A 19,838-nucleotide genomic window follows, 5' to 3' on the forward strand; every position below is an offset into this window, starting at 1 on the left:
AAAAAGTCCACAACCGGCACGCGCGGCTGGATGCACATTGAGTTTCACATTCCTTGGTTCGCCATTACAGTAAACGTTTACTTTGATTACAGGACTCGCTACAAACGCTCAGGCAGACGGGCCAACATGATTAGAAACAGACCGTTCGCGAGCACTTTAGGCAGCCGTGGTGACCAGTATATCAACCAGTCGTGACGAAAGGCCTGAAAAGAGCAAATGCCTGTCTGCTCCACCGAGTAATAACAGACTCAGGGAAAACAGCGCTTTAAACGAGGACAGCGAAGAAGGAGACACAGACACAGACACAGCGCTAGTGTCTGTGTCTCCTTCTTCGCTGTCCTCGTTTAAAGCGCTGTTTTCCCAGTTTAAATATGAACCAACTGGCCCAAACCCAAACTTAAACAGACTCAGCCCGTACACCAGCTTGGCTACATAACATCAACCTTGTTTCATCCCCTTTGTGCCCCTCGTGCAGTGTGACTGGTGATTTTGATGACTTCATTACGAACCGCTCAAAAGCGAACCCTGAGCCGACCATCTTTTTTCGTGATCTCCAGAAGTTAGGAGTGCCCCATGCTACATCGGAGGACTATATTTTTCCAAGGGACCACTGGATTGTACGAAGAGCGGTGCCTCATCTCCTACTCGGATTCTTGCAGTCCACAGGAATAAGGGAGGTGTGGTGACATTGTGTGTCTGTTATTTTAGGATTCGGTGAGCCGCGGTGACTTTGCTTGTCTCTGATATCGTATTGGGGACGATTAGGTGGAGCAATTTTCGGCAGCTATGCAACGCTAGGTCCACCTCATTCAACAATACTTACTTACTTACTTACTAGAGCTGATGGCTTCAGGTGGCGGCTAGGTTTCCGATTTCTACTTGCTCTGACGTCGATATATTAACCACATGTATCACACAAACTTTAAAAAATTGCTCAATGACGACGTCAGCTAACATCAGAAGCCAGCACCTAACTCACCAATTCTTACGCAGCTGCGATGTTTGGAAACTAACCAACCATAACACATGTCGAATGAGTGCGATTGGCCTGCATGTAACGATGAGAGCCATGCATGTAAGCAAAAAGCAGTGCAGACACTTGCCCGCGCCGTTGCAGTCCTTATTCTTACATATGGAGCCCAATCTTACACATTGAATTGTACCCAACGACGCGCTCTTAATGTCCTTCACAATGCGACTCTTCGTACAATCACTGGCTTACCACGCCATACAAAAATCTCTAACCTCCAATCTGCGGCTGCCCTTCCACCAATTGAAAAAATTATTCAAGAGCAAACCGACCAATACAACTTCAAGCGTAAACTTAGCCATCAAGGTGCCATACTCACGGCCTGGGATAAGCAAGATCACCTCCCCTTACCTGACTTCCCGATACCTATTCCTCCGTGGCAACGACCTCTCCTGACCGAACCAACAACAACTCACCCCATCACCCGCACAACGGCCATTCCTAGACAAAAACGTTGTCAGAGGCTATTCAGCACGAAACAACCAGACGAAATCGACATTTATACTGATGCCAGCCTGACACCACCAAATGTTGGAACTGCCTGGGTGTCCCCAGATGACCGAACCATTATAGAAACCCGACGCTCCAAAATTTTTTTAACACCCACGGAAGCGGAACTACTCGCCATTACCCATGCTCTTGACTACTTGATGTACGACCACCATCAACCTACACCAAAAAAGATCAGAATATTAACCGATTGCTACGAAGCATTTCAAGAACTTCGACGACCATTTTCAACGCACCCTTCCGTAAACCAAATTATCCGGCAAACAATGACCCTACAACTGCATGGCATTCAAGTCCGCATAGACTGGACTCCTGGCCATGATTTGGCGGCACCGGGGAATCAGGCAGCCCACGAAGCTGCGCAGGAGGCTTGCTCTTTCCTATCCTCCGCTGACCTCGCCGTCGCCCAGCCTTCAGACCTTCCTGAATGCTTGGACACGACCGAAAATATCAGCGTACCCCCCGCCATTCGCATACACCGTTACAAACAGGAAAAGAAACTCCGACTCAAGCAACTTACGCCGAGGGTCACGTTTCCAACAAGCCTTCCCGTACAAGAACCCAAGAAATATTTATTAACAAATTCTATACAGATGCATCATTTTCACCGGAAACAATTCGCAAATGGTACTACCCCCACATCAACCCAAAATGTCCATACTGTCAGCAAGCCGTCACGGCTGATTTGCACCACCTAGTCTGGATATGCCCCAAATTCTCTCGACACCGGAATTTCACTTCCCCAAACCCAGATCCCTCGACCCGTATCGATCCCCTCACATTAGATGAACACACCCTTAACCTTATAATACGGTTCGCCACTAAGAGCGGTCTAGCGCGAGTTATATAGCGATGGCCTACACCAGTGAATGGACCATTCAATGCTCAACAATTGTCCTGTGAAAAACTGATGCCGCCTCCCGAAGACCACGAACTCATACGAGCCCCCTTCAACCATAAATCCTCCCCTCCCAACTCCCCCCCAAGGCCTCCGGCCTTCCCTTTTTGAATAAAAGATTTAACAACAACAACATTGTGAGGCTGACAGCCGAGTTTCCGAATCTTATTGGCTCTGGCATCAACATCACTCGATTAAGGAATCTGCAGCGCTCAATCGGCTAACAAGGCTTTCATATTCAAAAACAATAAAAGCTGCGTGCGTGCCCTCAACGTAGTTAAATATTTTATGAGAGAAGGTTCATACTTGGAGTCTTCTCGCAAATCACAGCTACCAAACGATTTCCACAGTAATACAGCTATGTTTTGCGATATGTTTGCCCCCATTCAACGGAGGCGCCCCTGTCCTTGCCACCTTAAAGAAAGCAAAACTTTTGAGAGAGGGCGCTCGGCACATCTGATTTAAGGAAATTGGTCATTATCACTCTAAGAAAAAACGGTAGAAAAAAGAAGGAAATCGAGGGTTTACTCCCCCGGACCAGCGAGATTCTCCCTTTAGCTAATTACACGTAGCGCCCTCTGTACGGCCTCTACGAAACACCGAAACGGGGGAGGAAATATTCTCCCCTGTCGTCTGCAATGGCGCCGATGTCGAAAACGAAACCGTTCATCGTTGCACTGTGGCTTTCGCCGATCGGGCGCATACGACGACTATGAGCAACACCTCCCCTGTGATGTTTGCTTGTTTTCTCGCTGTCTTTCTTTTTTATTATTACCATGTGCCCGCCACGCTAACGCACGACTCGGAAGCCGTGTGTTTGAATGACATTCTGTGGGCACCGCTGCATGCTTGCTGTGTGCGAGTCGCCAGCGCCCTGTTCAACGTTACCACTGCATTTGCGGACGTTTTATACTGACGCCCAAGGGTAAGAGAGGTCAGCGATGATAACAAACTGCCCCTTTTTTCGTCAACGAGCACGGACCGCAGCACATTGAAGCATCAGTTACCAACAACCAGAGGCCCCAATTCAGCAACATCTTGCCTGAATGGTTGCCAGACCAGCGGTGCGCTCTACGGTAAAATAGCGAAGGCGAGGCAATAAGTATCATTACCCAAACATACCTGCCGCACCGTTTCGTGAAACGTTTTTTCTTCTTTGAGCTATTCTACTGCTTCTTACAAAACCTCAAATTAATAAAAGTTTGCAATTGCACCGGTTACATTTGATGAAATAACAAAGCCCACCTAAGGCTTACGCACTGCCGTGGGGTATTGAAACAAGCAACGATCTCACTGTTCCTACCTGCGTTCTCGGCGGTCAGGGTTATAAATACTTTGTCGCCGTTTCAACGTTTAGTTGTGGCTTGTGATCATGCGGACATGTGTACTATATGTTGTGTACTATATGTTGTGGTGTGCCTTGACATGTGGGTTATAATAAATTCTCTTTACCCCCCCCCCCTTTTATATGTTGTGGTGTATTATGCTTGCGATGTTGTGTGTTGCGTGTATTGTGCGTTGTCAGTGCCTTTAAAGGGACACTGAAGTGATATGTAAACATTGCGGGATTACTAGCGCAAATTGTAGTCCAGAGTCCCCAGGCCATGTTTCGACCACTCTAGGCGCGTTTACGCCATTTTATTTAGTAGAAAAACTAATTCGAAAATGCTGTCCCCCTCTCTTTACGCTCGCCCAATTTCTGTGGCGTTTTCGTGTGACGTCAGGAGGGGATGAGCTGGCAATGGACCTCTCCCGGGGTACGTCACGCGGCGGCCGTGACGTCACGGAAAGCGCACGTGCTGGGTGTGGCCGGGAGGTTGGTTGGCAAAACATTCGGTCCGGCGCGCGGGGCGTATGCAGTGAGGCTGCATTAGACGCGCGCAAAAGTGGAGTTTTTGTTTATGTGTTGGCTTTTCTGATGCCGGTGGGCTGCTGTGCTCTCGGCTGCGCAAATCTTGCGTGCAAAATCAGCGGCATCAGACTTTTCGGCGTCCCCAAAGAGGTAAATTCGGCGTGTATTGTGGATGCGCGCAATGTGCCGAAGAGGATGGCAGCCAAAGCAGCGACATGGTCTGCTCTTACCCATAGCAACATTTCCCATTCTCGAACTTCTGCTGTTCTCCAAAGCGCAGTCATACCGTCAACATTGGCAGTCCGCGCTGATACGTGCCATGAAATGATGCTATTTATCAACCATCTGCTATCATGCAGCACCACCAGAAATTTGGTCAAGTGAAATAGTGCCGGGGGTAGGGGGCAGACGGAAATTTTCTTGCTGCGAAATATTGTCATGTTTTGAGGAGGTAGAGTACCGTATTAAAAACACAATGAATGCCTAACCTGCTTAGGCGACGCGAAATAAATGTTTCGACGAGGGATCCGCGATAGCCGCCTGCCGCCAGATCGACAACGACAAGTTTGGTCTTATGGGGGGATCTGTTCAAGACAAACGAAATTCATTGCTTGTAAGTGCAATACATTTTTTACCTTGATCAATTATATTCTGCCTTGGGGATGCAGCAAAACAGAGATGCTTGCCGTGCTCACATGTGTGAGCGCGGCAAGGCGCGGCATCGTGCTTTCGTCGCGAGATGGGCCGGGCCGCTCACGCGACTCGAAAATTGGGTTTGCCCTAAGCGAACAAAGTCAGTGAATGTATTCTTTTGTTGCGGCCTCCCGACGCTGGTGTATGCAGCGGGCGTACAAGGACACTAATTACTTCAACTATCATGAAATAATCACTACCGAAAATTATATCAGTGCACTGCCGCAAGCTATACGCACTAACCATATGTGGCTGCTATGTTACTCTCACATAGACGATGAAACTTTTCGCGATTTCACTGGGGGAAAAGGTAACAAAACAATCGGTAAATAACGTACAGAACATCATCGCGATATCTTTATTGGATTAATTTTTGGCTTTTGCTCTTCATATTTTTGTTTGGTTGCTGCTTATTTTACTTTTTAATCCTTTCATGCTTTACCTTTCCTTTTTCCCCTCGACATGAAATCGTGTGTACGCCAGTGTCTCCGGAAGCGAGCAGGAAGCGTTTACGCTGCCTGCGGCACTGCGCTTAGCTTAAGCGGACCTCGAAAGCAACAATGAATTAGCTTGTCTCCGAACACAAAGAATCTTAAAAAACATTCTTGGAATGCGTCGTAACAGCACCAACCTTCAGAATGACTCGTTTAGGCTGTTCTGTCGCGCACTGATTATCCGAAAGCGTCGCCCTTCAGTTGACCGTACGGTAAACGAAAGTGTTGCGGAGGTTGTAGATGCGGAAAGCTACATGGAGGTGCGACGGCCAGAGCTAGGATAGCTAGACCCCGCCTGCATGCCATGTAGACGGCCAGTAACGGCCCGAAGCAACGGCACATTGTTCCTTTCGGGCGCCGCGCGGCCAAGGCGGGCCGTCGGCGCAGGCAGCGCAGGCGCATTCTGCCAACCGCCACCGCACTTCGCAGCCGCCAGCACGCGCCACCCGTCGCGCACGTCCGCTTCATGACGTCACGGTGTTTACATACAGGGAGATGTCCATTGGCTGCGCGCTACTGCACGGCTCCCCGGCCTTCAGACAGAGTCAGTCGGCCCAGCGTTTCGTCCGCCGGCCGCCGGCGGGTCGTCGCAATCAAAGAGGTTAAAAAAATTGCTTGGTCGCAATTCGTTCGCTTAGTTGAAACGAAGCCAGGACACGTTTGTGAATGGAAGAACGTGCCTTTCTTTACTTGGTTTGTTTGTACACTGTATCTGGCTCCAAGTCAAGGCCGCTTCACACAAGCGCACATGCGACGCTTCGCTGACTGGTACGCCAGTAGGAAAATATAAGGCCTCTTGAAGGCAGGAGAAGAGTCAGCGAAGTCAATATAGGTACTAAGGAAATAAAATCAACTGATATTTTTACCGTACAGCGTAAAACTAGGGCACGGGAAGCACTTTTTTGCGCTGGGCGAGCAAGCACAGCGGTCAGGAGAACGACTACGCATCTGCGAACGCTTTTCCGTCTACGAAATGCAATTGCTAGACGTGAGCCACTGTGGAATTTCGGGCGACGCTTACTGCACGAGCGCACTACAACAAATAGTCACCTAAGCTGCCTGAAATGCCAAAACTAAATAAAAGTGTAAACCGGTTGTACAATATATATCGTATATTAGCAAGGCTTTCGCATCAAATACGTCTTGCACATTTTCTCCCTGATATTGTGGTGTCTTCGCTGTCTGTGGACTCAGCCCGAAGCCCGCGAGGTTTCCTCAAAGAAGTGGTTGACACAATTCGCTTCTTACAGGCTCGGTTTAGCCTTGAGTACATATTTACTGCTACGCGCGATTCTATTTCTGATGCCCTGGTTTCTGGGCTTTTTCCCATACCTTTATATCGTATTCCGTACCTCCAGTGTCTGTACCAGGATGTCCTCAATAGAGTGTGTAAAATGTGTGTTCCGCCAGGTGTTAAAACATTTTTCTTTAAATTACACACTGGCACGCTCCCTGTTGAAATTTGGATGAAAGATCGGGGTCTGTTTATAGCTTGGTCGACAGACTGTCGGCTCTGTACTCGACCAGAGACAATTGATCACTGCTTTGTAGACTGCAGATATGCTGTCTTTTTCTGGGACATTCTACAGCGAACGCTCAAAAAAGACATGGATATTACGCCTTTCTCTATCCGATTTTTGCCATTCGACTATCCTGGTGAGCCACCTTATGACATGTTCGTGTTGATTGGTTTGTACAGTCTGTGGCGATGCCGCTTATGTGATAGACATGCTGAGCCACCAAGATCAACTAAGTCTTATTTCAGAGAAACGGTGGCATTTGTACATAGTGTGTATAGTTCGCTTGACCAACCACCTGACTGGTTCCCTCTTTTGAACGCTTGTGTGTGTTTGCCTGAATTTTGATGTATATTTGCTTGTCATGACTTCAGGGTATTCTTTTGTTTGCTTGTATTCCTCGTACTGCAACGTCTGAGTGTATTTTCCCGTGTAATAAAGAAAAAAAAAAACAAGAATCGTGGCTCAGTGGTCTGGGGTGCTAGGTATGTCACCGCAAGTGTTTTGCAAGTCACGAGTTCGAATCCCCGCGGGTACGTGCTTTTTTTTTGTAACTTAACTTTTTTGTTTTCCGCCGATGTTTTCTATATTGAGGTCACCTTTTTTTGGGCCGCAACGTTCATGGCTACACGAACTAGTTCACAAAACGCGCGCAGGCTGGCACTGGCGCGCTAGCGAGTTCTCGTTGGCGTGCTGTTGCCATAAGCACAGACTGCTTGCAGGCAGTGGGCACAGGCCAGAATGAACAGACCCTTGGCCTGGTGCGAACATGCTTTTTACGATACAGGCATGAGGGAGGCAAGCTCCAAATATGGGGGAAAAGCCCATGACATTTGGGCGTCTGCGGGTACGCGGAGGGCGTTCATGCACTGCGTAGGTCTCGGCTAGTGAATGCTACGACTACAAGCCGTCCTGGGAGGCTTATCTTGTGCATTTTACAGCCGACAACATGGCAGAAGCGCGGTACGATGATTACTGAGATATTGAGAATGCCCATCCAACAACGCCATTGGTTATGTTTTACAGAACCGAAACCGAAACTTGTTTGATTGCTAACCTTGGGCATCGTCCAATCACGGCGCCCCTCCTCCCAACGTCACAGCCTTAGTTGGGGCGGCCGCCGCAAACCGCGCATGGTAGTTTTTCTTCTTTCGCGCTTTGTAAAATAATTACCGATTTGTCAACCGGATAAACGATGAAAAGTGTGCTAATTTGAGCCAGTCTACGCAGTGCAAGCAAAAACGGGAGCTTGAAAAATTCACTTCAGTGTCCCTTTAATGAAGTGTATGTCGCTGTGTTGTGCTACGTTTCTTCCAAATATGTGCCCGCCCACATGCGGCCTCTGTGATGTTGGCTATAATAATATACGTTATCCATAAAGGAAACCACGGAAACGCCTTGATGTAAGTGCCCACTTACATCTAGTAGCTGGCCCTCTCCCCACAGCTACTTTTTTTTTGCATCATCTATCGGTCATTTTAAAACGTTTACGATTGCTTCTCTTCGAGCACGCCAGGGGGCGAGCATTGTCATCTCCTCGCTCAGACGGTTGCGATGGGTGCGACAGCGACGAATACGTTTTTCGTGTTGCCTGCATTGCCTTTGCGCTGAGATTGCAGACGATCCGCGTTTTGATGCATGGGTTGTAGCAAGGAAAGGCGACTAACAACAACTGGTTGTTCTCAAACGGCCGCATTGGATGCTTGTGATCTCGTGTGCGGTGAACGGCGGGGTTACGAGCATTTCGGAAATAAAGGCGGCAGTTTGAAAGCAATCGGTATGACGTCTGCTATGTTTACGAAGGCGCGTTCGCTCTGAACGCGTAGGCGGGCAGCGCAGCGAGACGAATGCAAGAAGTCGCGCATATTGGCCTCGAGGACATACCGTGGCGCCCCCTACAAGTGACGTCACTCGTAGGACGCCGATCGTGTTGTCGTCTGCTACAACACATTTCCCGTGCGTATGCGGAACCGTGTTTTTTGTTGTGCCCACCGTCTCGCCCTCCTTCTTGTGGATTTGATGCAACTTACCAAAAAAAGTTGTCTGTAAACCAAATAATTCGGGCAAGCAATCAGCGAATCGCTTGTTGCCGGCGACACCGCCGCGTTTAGGTAGTTGCTACCATTGCGACCCACAGCTCTTACGTACGCAGCCATCTAACGCCAAGGACGATGCAACTGATGCCGAGAAATGTACGCTGTAAATTAATTCTGAAATACTTGTGACGGTACATGTGTGTGCAAGGAAACACTTGTAACAGCGACGGAAACGCGTCGCTCACTTATGATCTCAGTGCGGGAACTGCTCGTATTGCCTGGTAAATGAATGACTACGCGAGAACGGTGATCAGATTGCTTCGCCGCACATGTTTGAAAGTATTTTATGGTCTGCAGTTTGGCGTAATCAGTGCCTATTTCCCCTACGATGTTTTTATAGGCATGCCCGGATTTGATTAACGATCACTGCCGTAACCTCTACTCTGCACGGCTGATGTTTACTTTTCGCGACAACTTGTCCGCAATGTATGAACGGTATGAACGCGAGTTTTTAACGCCTTCGAGCGGGTTTGGACAAGGCTATATTTAGTTTTCATTAGGTGCTTGGCGTGGTTATTTATAATTGCAGCGTGTTTTGTATGTTTACAGTGAGCCGGCCTTTCTCAAGCATCAATTTCGAAACTCACGACTGCTCACAGAAGGCGAGGCTGCGTACGAGGCGAAACACGTCGTTAATGATTTCGGGTAATGGGGAGATTTAGAATAGGAGAACCGAGCGTTGGGGGCCCCCAAGAAGTTAAGAGGAACCCAAACGCAACACGCGCGTGCGCGACGGGAGGGCCTTCTCCAACAGCTCGCAGCCGGCTTCGGATGCACGTAATCGTATGTTGGGAACTTCAGGCTTGGCGTCGCAGCAGATTTCATCGCCGTTAGAGTTGCGAATGACAGTAACAGAACGTTTCACCGTGCTGGGAACTCTGTAAGCGCGGTGATTTCCGTTTAAGCTATCGACGATCAAGATACCTGCACGGCCTCGGCTGATTCTTGCGCGCAAGCATAGCCATCCTTCGGCCGCTCGCCGCAGCGTGCGTGAACGGGCCGGCGCTGCCGGGACCGACCTCCGCGGCCGGTCGGCGTAAATCGCGGCAGATATTTGAGCATCGCTTTCAAAACCACATCTGATGACACTACCTATCAGAATTTTTCATCACACTAACATCCACTTTTACCAATCTGGACTTCTTTTCCACGACTTGTGTGATTTTAAAAAGCGGCGACAAGTTGTTGCTGCCGCGACCTGCGTCGGCTCGAGCCGCACCGTCGGCTGTGCGGGCAGGCACGGCGGGTGCGTGTGCTTCTGCGAGCAGTTCACGCTTCACGATTTCCTGCTTTATACATTTCTTGCAAACAAGGGAAAGCTATAAACTTCACTCGGCGATCGTCGTAGTCCGCATTGGTGTTCGGGGGAACAAGCCACTGCTTACGCTTCGGTCGTATACGTAATACACCACCACGCTCATGGTGTTCGCGGATAATCTACCACAGTTGATACGGTTATAAAGTCCCCATGAGGTCGAACTGCGCTTGACGCACTGAGAATTAACTTCAAACGAAGGAAATTAACACGAAAATACTTTTAGAACGCGCTTCCTAAGCGAAGAGTCACGCGCTGCGAGCCAACTTCGCAGCAAGATAGGAACGGTGATCCTACAAGTGACGTCAAAACGATCGCAGCGCCGGCCTCTCCAGTGGTGGTCCTCGCGGCCAATACGATTGGTGACATCGCTTGCTAACCGCAGTTCTGGTGCTCGGTAGGTAATTTCTTTGTTATTTTAGCGCATTTTAAGCGCACGCAACCACGGTAACCTACGTATTTGTACTTCCTCGATCCTCAAACCGATCAGCTCGCTAGGCCTTTCTCGCATGACAAGCCTTGCTTGGGTGACGCTGCCAGGGGAGGAACACTTCTCCATTAGCTCACGAAAGGGGGAAATCTTCCTCCACTCCTAGGGGTAGAAACGCGCTCCTCCCTCTTAAAGGGAGAATCTTTCTACCTCTTAGGGAGAAATATATGATACATTCCTGTTCCACCCTTAAGGGAGAAACTACCACCCCTTTTTTTCTTAGAGTGCTGACGTCAACGCCTAAATTTTATGCCTTCGGCTAATTCATCCGTATGGAAAATGCATCTGTTTAAAACGAATTAAAACACCATGTTCTACTTTTAAAATATCATCATTCCTTACGTTAAAATCTCCACATATGTAAACAGCTGTATAATTAGACGGAAATTTTCTTAGGCTTTTGTTTTCGCGACGCAAGGGCAAGCCACGCCGAGCCGTTTACAATAGGGATAAGCAAATCTTGCGCACTCCCTGTGCAAACTTCAGGCTGTCATAGTGATAGGCGTGCTGCTTTCTTCTAGGCGTATACTTGCATTCTAAACGAAACGGGGAGCCTTTCTTATTAGGCAGTCGTTTTTACCTTTTCGTGCCTTTCCGTGTGTATTACGTTGCAAGAGAACAACGCGAAGACAAAAAGATCACGCGGAGCCTGAAACAAGGGTCGAGAGAACAAGTAACAACGGTTGGAGGCAAGAGATTTTCCCGCCAATTAGAGTTCGTAGCATGTTCGAGTTCGCAGCTTTCCTGATAGACAAGCTGTCCCTCAAATTAATAACAGATGGCTCCGACCATTGCGTACAAATGCATATTCTTAATCGTATTTTGTTAGTGATAGTGGCTTACCTGATGAGCGAAACATGATGGTGAGCACGCTGTTGGGCCAGGAAGCGGCCTGTCGGTCTACGCCAAAGTATTCCATGAAGGCCACGTAGAACCAGCCCGAGCAGCGGCTGGTGGCGTTTCCAAAGAAGGCGGCCAGGCTCGCCGCGATCGCAATATCCCAGCGTCCATCTATTCGGTCTGGAAACACCATCCTGGGTTTGCTTCGAATGTGGCCGCAGGAACAAAAACTCGGGAGCTGGGTAGTTCACCTGAAGTGATAAAAAAAGCAAATTAAAATGCGTGTTTCGTAACACACTTCTAGGCCCGCTTCCACTCGTAGAGTGTTCAAAATACCTTTCAAAAATAAATAGGTACTCAAAAAAGCTGTCATAGAAGCAGATTAGAACACCATAAAATATTATAGAACAAGTTGGCAATGGAAACGCCGCAAACGTTGAACTGATGTGGACGGCGACAACAACGTGTGAGTGAGTTTAAATTGAGAACGCCAAGGTGGCGCTGTGGGGGTGCATATGGTTATTACTTTCTTAAACCACCGGACTTAAGGTGCTGTGCTTCATGCACTTCCTTAATTGCACAAACGCTAAGAAGCTGATCGTAAATTAACGGTGTGAACAACAGAGGCAGAATTCTGCACGAAAGTAGCACTTTCTGTGCGTCCATTCTGGCAGACACAAGGAAAATAAGGTCAGCGCCGCCAGCCACGCTTTAATAGGCGAGTGACTCGCAGCATAATATTGGGCAGGTTAAATGGTCCCTGCCTCATAGACAAAGTATGTTGCGTAACGGCACATATTCCTGCTAAGAAAGGAACTATATTAATACAACGACGCACGCCCCCTATGCAGTGCCCCTCCGTTGACGGAGAGAGAGCAAGGTCGCGTAACAGCGTCAACTTCTCTCACCGCTGGCTGATCTTCTGGTTATTAAAACGTTCTTATAGTTATTCCTCACAGTATGTTCTACGCTATGGGTTTATAACGAAGCAAGGATGGTGATGATTCGGATGAACTTTGTAGAACAAGTCATGCACATTCGCACTACGTGGCGAAGCGGCGAAACCACCGTGCAACGTCTAAGCTATCAGAGGTTACTGCCTTACTAGACGTAAAAGACTAATCAGCAATAAAGAAGACCGCCGTTGAGCAACTGAAACAAGGGGCAGCTTGGGGTGTTGGTGCAGCTGAAGTAATCAATCGGGTTGTATTTCTAGCAAGATGTAGGTATCGGCCTGCTAGCATTCCATTCGTGATTCAACCACAATAAACAGGGTTTCCCTTTTTGAGGCCCAATCGAAATGTTCTGGCATCAGCGTTTGCCGCAAACATGAAATAAAAGCTCCTCATATGCCCCCTAAACAAACACGCCAGCTCTGCCGCCATGGTGTAGCCAATCAACACCACGAATCGTCTTCGCGATGGTTGAAATGTCGATCAAGCTCGTCTACCAACGATTATACTCGGCGCCATTTGGAAAGATTTTCGGCTGACTGCCTGCGTACCTAGACGATGTGCTTTCCAACCTGCGAGGTCAAGGCTGGACACCAGCTCCGGCGGCGGGGCGGTCGAAACAACGCCTCCCCCGGAGCCTTCCACTGCGGCGCGCCTGATCGGCCGCGTTGCGTCGGCGCGTTAAACCCTACAATCAACCAATCAATTTAGTAACTACCATGTTTGAATAATCTCTCTGCTAATCACTTCGTTGGCCCGTAACCTTAAGCAAGCCGATAATAGGACACGCAGCCCGGTGGGAGGGAAGGCTGCATACAGGGCAAAGGTTTTTTGTTGTTGTTACCAGCGGTAAGAACCAAGCTCTAACCATTCGAATTCGGGCCTGAAGTAGTGAATAAAAAATGCTAAATATTAGCGTTTAGGCCTGGTGCCAAGCATCTGTTTGTATATGTGTCCTCTCAAGTTTTTTTTAAGAATGAAACTTAATTTCTGTTGCATAATCACAGATACAGATACATGAACACAGATACAGAAAACGGAACCGCGGACAAAAGCTGTCACAGACAGCTTGACGAGGCCGCAGCCCCCTTTTTGCTCAACAGCAGCATCGCGACAAAAGAAAACACACAGTCATAAAGACAACCGAAAAAGTAAGAATAAAAGTTAAAAATAAGTTACCGCTTTTAAAATTATTATCCCTTCTGGGGGCACGTTCAAGCTGGTATAATGGCATGCACTTAACAGATGCTGAACAGTTCACCCAATATGTCCTTGACGTGTTCTGTCACACGCCACAGAACAATATTGTACTCCATCAGGCCCTTTTAGCAACAAATCAGAAGATGTGCAATGCTTTCAATTCCATTTTTTTCTGTGCTTAGCGTGATTGAGGACTTGTTTGCAGCAATCTTACAGCAAATAAGTTATTGCTTGACAAACAGCTCAAGTGTACCACTACAACATAAAACTCAAATTAGTCAGGGATGAGGTTTCGCCTTTCAGTGTTGTCTCCCCAGCAGTGATGACATTGGCAGCTGAGTGTTTTATGTCGGTACGAGGGCTACTTACCTTTTGTATATATAGATTTAGAAGTGTTCGATTATCAACTTTGTGTCTGTGAAAATTAAACTTTGCTGTGAATTGAATAAAATATTTTTGAAACCGAATAATGAAAACTGGCTGCGAATGAAATGTTTTCAAATCAGACTGTCTTTGTTTTCGTGTTTATAAAGAGCATAAAACATAACTGCATAAAAAAGACAGCTTAGGCAGTCTGTAGTAGAAAGAGCTCTGTTCAGGTGCTAGTGCTTGATATGCAAAATATTTAATGTAGCACATAACATAAAAAAAGACATGTCAAAGAAGTTAAACAAGAATTTTCCATATGTTGTCATAGAGAAATGGGTGTCCTCAGAATACTGTGTACACAGAAAGTATGTTAAGGTACGTTTAATATGACGGGCACCAGTCACCCCATCATTGAAAGGAGGCTGGGCATACTAGTTGCTGGTAACACGTTACCAACAAACCAATAATGGCGCCTGATTTCTCACTGGTTCCATAAAATTTACAGGACACCTATTTTTAGGTAATAAATTTTACTCTCGCAGCGTTACACTTGACCTACATACACCACAGTTAGCAAACACTTATTTGGGGCAAGGCGTCTGCTAATAAATCTTTTGGCACGCTCTTGGTTTCATGCGAAAAAACCATCCTGTAAGGTCTTACCATGCAGCGAAGCTTGAAAGTTTACAAGTCTTGCGGGAGAGCAAACATTTGTTGCTCTGCTATTTGTGAAATTCAAATATTTGCAACAGCACTGCAATCCGAATACCAAACACTACTTGTAAGGTATTGGAAGTTGCGAATGTCACACACCTTCAAATATACTGCCTGGTCACTTCAGTTTAAGTGTCTAATAAATTCATACAAATACTTCCAGTTAAAAATGCCTTTTAAGGTGTTCATTATGTAGGTTTGACGCATTTATTTAAAATCACTTGTTGATTGGATGGAGCTGATTGGATGGTTAAGCTCCCTTTCTTCCGTGAACGATCTTCTTCCTTTCTTTACAGGCTGGACATTCGAAGGGTCTCCTGTTGCGTAATATGAAGTGTTATGTTGTAGCATCTGTGGGTTTGTAGGCATCTGTAGAATGGCTTTAATGGCTTTGGACTTACAGGTCGGTGAAGGAATCTGGTGATTCTTTTCTGCTTTCTAGGAGTCTCTGGGTAGTGAATTTGAGGGCAGCAGTCCGTGCCGTTTCATTTCCTTGTAGCCTAGCAAGGTGTGATGTCCTTTAAGCTCACTTTATAAGTTGTTCGTAGTGCCTTATCTCTTTCGCGTCAAAACCAATTGGCTCAAACTTCTTCGAAAGAGACGTGAAATCGTGGCCCGGGTTTGTCTCTACCTCACCTCCACGTCACAAGAGTATTTTGGCCTGCGCAGCCATATCACACAATAAGGAACACCGCAGGTGTGGGGACGACAGCACGATCACGCTCACCTTATTGGATCGGATGCATTTGCCATAACGTTTTCTCACCTACATGACGAGCGTGAATTGAATATTTCTCCCCATTCCAGTGATACTGCCGTGACTTAGTAATGTTCGTTGCAGGGAATGTTCCCTTTTTCGGGTAATGTCTAGTTGTAATTTTAGCCACAAAAGAAAAATAGAATCTTTAATAGAAGCAGGAAATTATAGGAGTTGTGGAGCGAAAAGGAAGAATGTCAGTAAACCGATCCTCGCATCGTTTATTACTTTGTTGACTTTTAAAGGAACAGTGAAGTGACTTTGTCAAGCTCCCGTGTTCGCTTGCACTGCGTAGACTGGCTCAATTTATTATTTATTTATTTATTTATTTATTTATTTATTTATTTATTTATTTATTTATTTATTTATTTATTTATTTATTTATTTATTTATTTATTTATTTATTTATTTATTTATTTATTTATTTATTTATTTATTACATATACCTAAAGTGCCGATATGGCATTATTGTAGGGGGGTTACAATCTTGATGCATACAGCAATCACAGGAAAGGGCAATACACAAAAGGGCAACATCACTTAGAAATACAATGGCGGAGCATAATACACAACTGTTACATATTACATCGCAAAATCATCGATGGCAGTGTGAAAAGCAGATGCGGTAACGACTTCACTGAGTAGAGCATTCCAATCTTCAATCGTTTTAGGAAAAAATGAGTATTTAAAGATATCAATGCGGCGCTGATACGGTCTAATTTTTCTTGGGTTATCTCGTCTAGTAATAATGTAATGAGGTTCTTTTATATAAATGTTTTGTTAATTTCTGTCCTATCGCTTAGAATGTTAAATAAAAAATTTTAACCTCAATAATTTCCTACGTGCTGCTAAAGTTTTCCAACTAAGTTCATCAACATTACTCAAGCTTCTGACAGCGAAATCGTAATTGGCTTTGACAAATCGTGCTGCTCGTTTTTGGACGCGCTCTAACTTATCAATATTCTTATTAGTAAATGGATCCCATCATTGGCAAGCGTATTCTAGCAAAGGCCTAACGTTAGTGACGTACAACGTTTCCTTCGAACCTGTAGGGGCGTGCTTAAAGTTCCTCTGAAAAAACATACAACAACCGGGACGCTTTCGCCGCAACTGTGTCAACGTGCGCAGACCGATTCATAGTCGAAGAAAATGGGACCCCCAGATATCTAACTTCATCGCACATTTGCAAGGCGGTTTCATTTATGCGGTATGAAGTTACTAAATTATTTATCTCATTTGTATATTTTATATGGTAGCACTTCTTTATATTCAATGACATTTTCCATTTATCACAACAACTAGTTACAGCTCTTAACACACTTTTCATCTTTTGTGTGGTTCATAGGTCGGTAATTATTTTATAAAGCCCGAAAGAAGAAAAACTACCATGCGCGATATGAGGCGGCCGCACCAACTAAACGCTGCGACGTCGGGAGGAGATGCACCGTGATTGGACGATGTCCAAGATTAGCATTCAAACAAGTTTCGGTTCCGGTTTTGTAAAACAACATGCTCGACATCTGACTTTACCGTTGGATGGGTATTCTCGATATCTGAATAATCGTCATACCACGCTTCCGCCACCTTGTCGGCTGTAAAATGTCTAAGATAAGCCTCCCAGGACGGCTTGGAATCGTAGCAATCACCAGCCGAGGCCTACGCAGTGGATGAACGCCCTCCGCGTCACCGCAGACGCTCAAACGCCATGCGCTTTCTCCCTATATTTGGAGATTGCCTCACTCGTGCCTGTATCGTAAAAAGCGTGTTCGCACCAGGCCAAGGGTCTCCTGATTCTGGGCCGTGCCCACTGCCAGCAAACAGTCGGTACTCATGGCAACAGAACGCCAACGGGAACCCGCTTGCGCGTAATGTCAGTCTGCGGGCGTTCGGCGAACTCGTTCGTGGAGCAGTGAACGTTACGGCCCAGAAATGGTGGACTCAGTATAGAAAACATCGGCCGAAAACGAAGAAGTCAACTTACAAAAAAAAGAATGTATCCTCGGGGATTAAACTTTCAAGTTGCAAAACAATATGCCTAGCGCTCTAGACCACTTGGCCACGGCACAGCGCTGCCTGCAACGGGAATATGAGGTATATAATGTATAATCAGCTTAAACTTTTATTTATATTTAGCATCTGAAGCAGATTAGGTGACTATTTCTTGTATATAGCTCGTGTAGCAAGCGTTCCCCAAATTTCCGCAAAAACTCCCACCTCCCCTCCCGGGAACACCTGTGTAGATGCGACGCATAGGCGGAGCGGCGAAGGGACCGCGTTTTATAGCGCGCATAACGTTGAGGGGGCTGCGTAAACCGGTCCCAGTCGATGGCGACGTTGGCGTACTTGTAAAGCGGCGTGGACTCAGGGTGTTTGAGCCAAGCGTGGATGTTGCTTCGCCGGAGAACCGCACACCGGTTATATGCGCAGTCCGCCCGAAGGAGAGGAAACCGCGGAAGAGAGTACTGCACATGCGCCGGCTCCAGCGCGTCAGACGCGGCTATGAGCGCGTCTGACGCAACACAATCCAACACAATCCACTTTAATCCAATCCAATCCAAATCCAATCCAAGACAATTCAAGCCAAGCCAATCCAAGCCAGGCCAATCCAATCCAAGCCAATCCAATCCAATCCAATGCCCCTCGCGAGAGAGTGTTCGCTATCGGAGAGGAGAGGGGGTGAGCGGCGGACAGCGCAGCTGGTGCGGCGAGGAGAATGGGGGAGGGGCGGACAATGCCGACGACGGCGCCGGAGGGACAAGGCGACTGAATGAGATGCTCTGCATCTAATATCTCAGGTCTAGCAATTTTATTTCTTAGATGAAAAGCGTTCGCAGATGCGTGGTCGTGCTGCTGACCGCTGTACTATTTCACCCAGCGCAAAAAATGTGCTTCCTGCTCCCTAGTTTTACGCTATACAATAAACGTTTCAGTTAATTTTATTTCCTTAATAACTATATTGAATTCCCTGACTTCTCCCGCCCTCAAGTGGACTTGATTTTCCTACTAGCGTACCAGTCAGCAAAGCGTTGCATGTGAGCTTGCGCTGCGCTTGTGTGGAGCGACCTGGATTTGGAGCTTGATACAGTCTACAAACTAATGAACTAAAGAAACGCGAATTCTTCAATTTACAAACTTGTCGTGGCTTAGTTTCAACTGAGCGAACGAACTGCGACGACCCGTCGGCGGCCGGCAGAATAAACGCTGGCCCGACTGACTCTGCGGGAAGATCGGCGACCGGAGCAAGAGCGCAGTCAAGCTAAGTAATCTCCTCCTGACGTCACAAGAAAACACCACAGAAATTGGCCGAGGATGCAGAGAGGAGGAGAGGATTTCCGAGTTGATTTTTATACTAAATAAATTCGCGTAAACGCAATCAGAGTGGTCAAAACATGGCCTTTGGACTCCGGAACACTCGGCAACAATTTAAGAATGGCAATAGCTCATGCACGGTATCACTCCGCCTAAGCGATGCACCCGGATGTCAACGGGCGCGCGCGTTTTGATAGGAGACCGCTATGAATGCGTGATATCGTCTGCCCTTTTTCATGTAGTTCGTTTGTCGTCGCTGCAGTAGTTTATAAGTATATAAAGTCCAAAAAATCACTAAAACAGTACGTGCCATGTTTAAAATATTCCAAGTAACGACCTACTTGCGCCGGACGGAGTAACCTCCGGCTGCGGTGACGACGCACAGCGGCAACTTCCGTTGCCGTTCTTAAGTTGTAACCGAGTATAGTAACCCCGCAATGTTTAGAAATCACTTCAGTGTCCCTTTAAAAAGTGCCCTTAATACGTCGTCGAATTTATGTTCAAATATCCGCAGTCGTGATCTCCCCCGCAATAAACCTCCAAGACCGCTTCTAATCCAGTTCATGATATAAGAGGCAGATTGTAGATACATTGTAACATGCAGCAGGTAATCAAGGACCGATGCGTACGAGAAAAAAAAAACGTCACATGTTCCTGATATAGTATTTCTTAACGAACACTATTCACCCAAAAACTGTAAAATATACTTATCATGACTCTGGTGCGAGTTTGTTGGTTTATGTTCATGAAAAAAAAACCGAACAGCGCGGAAAAAAACACCATCGAGGAATAGATACACGT

General features: G+C 46.8%; 1 protein-coding gene across 2 annotated transcripts in view; it reads right to left on the reverse strand.

The window, feature by feature from the left end:
• LOC144165219 (monocarboxylate transporter 12-like) overlaps positions 1-19,838 on the reverse strand; it is a 58,903-nt gene that overhangs the window by 37,419 nt on the left and 1,646 nt on the right. For both annotated transcript variants that reach the window (XR_013321413.1, XM_077695335.1), the window contains exon 2: positions 11,739-11,986. Coding sequence is in view for 1 of the 2 variants with exons in the window: in XM_077695335.1 (XP_077551461.1) it covers positions 11,739-11,928 (190 nt within the window). In the remaining variant the exon portion in view is untranslated. The remainder of the gene's footprint in view (positions 1-11,738; positions 11,987-19,838) is intronic.

The sequence above is a fragment of the Haemaphysalis longicornis genome, unplaced genomic scaffold, assembly GCF_048455015.1.
Source record: "Haemaphysalis longicornis isolate Haplotype H1 unplaced genomic scaffold, Haemaphysalis longicornis Haplotype H1 scaffold_14, whole genome shotgun sequence".
In the NCBI taxonomy this organism is placed as follows: domain Eukaryota; kingdom Metazoa; phylum Arthropoda; class Arachnida; order Ixodida; family Ixodidae; genus Haemaphysalis; species Haemaphysalis longicornis.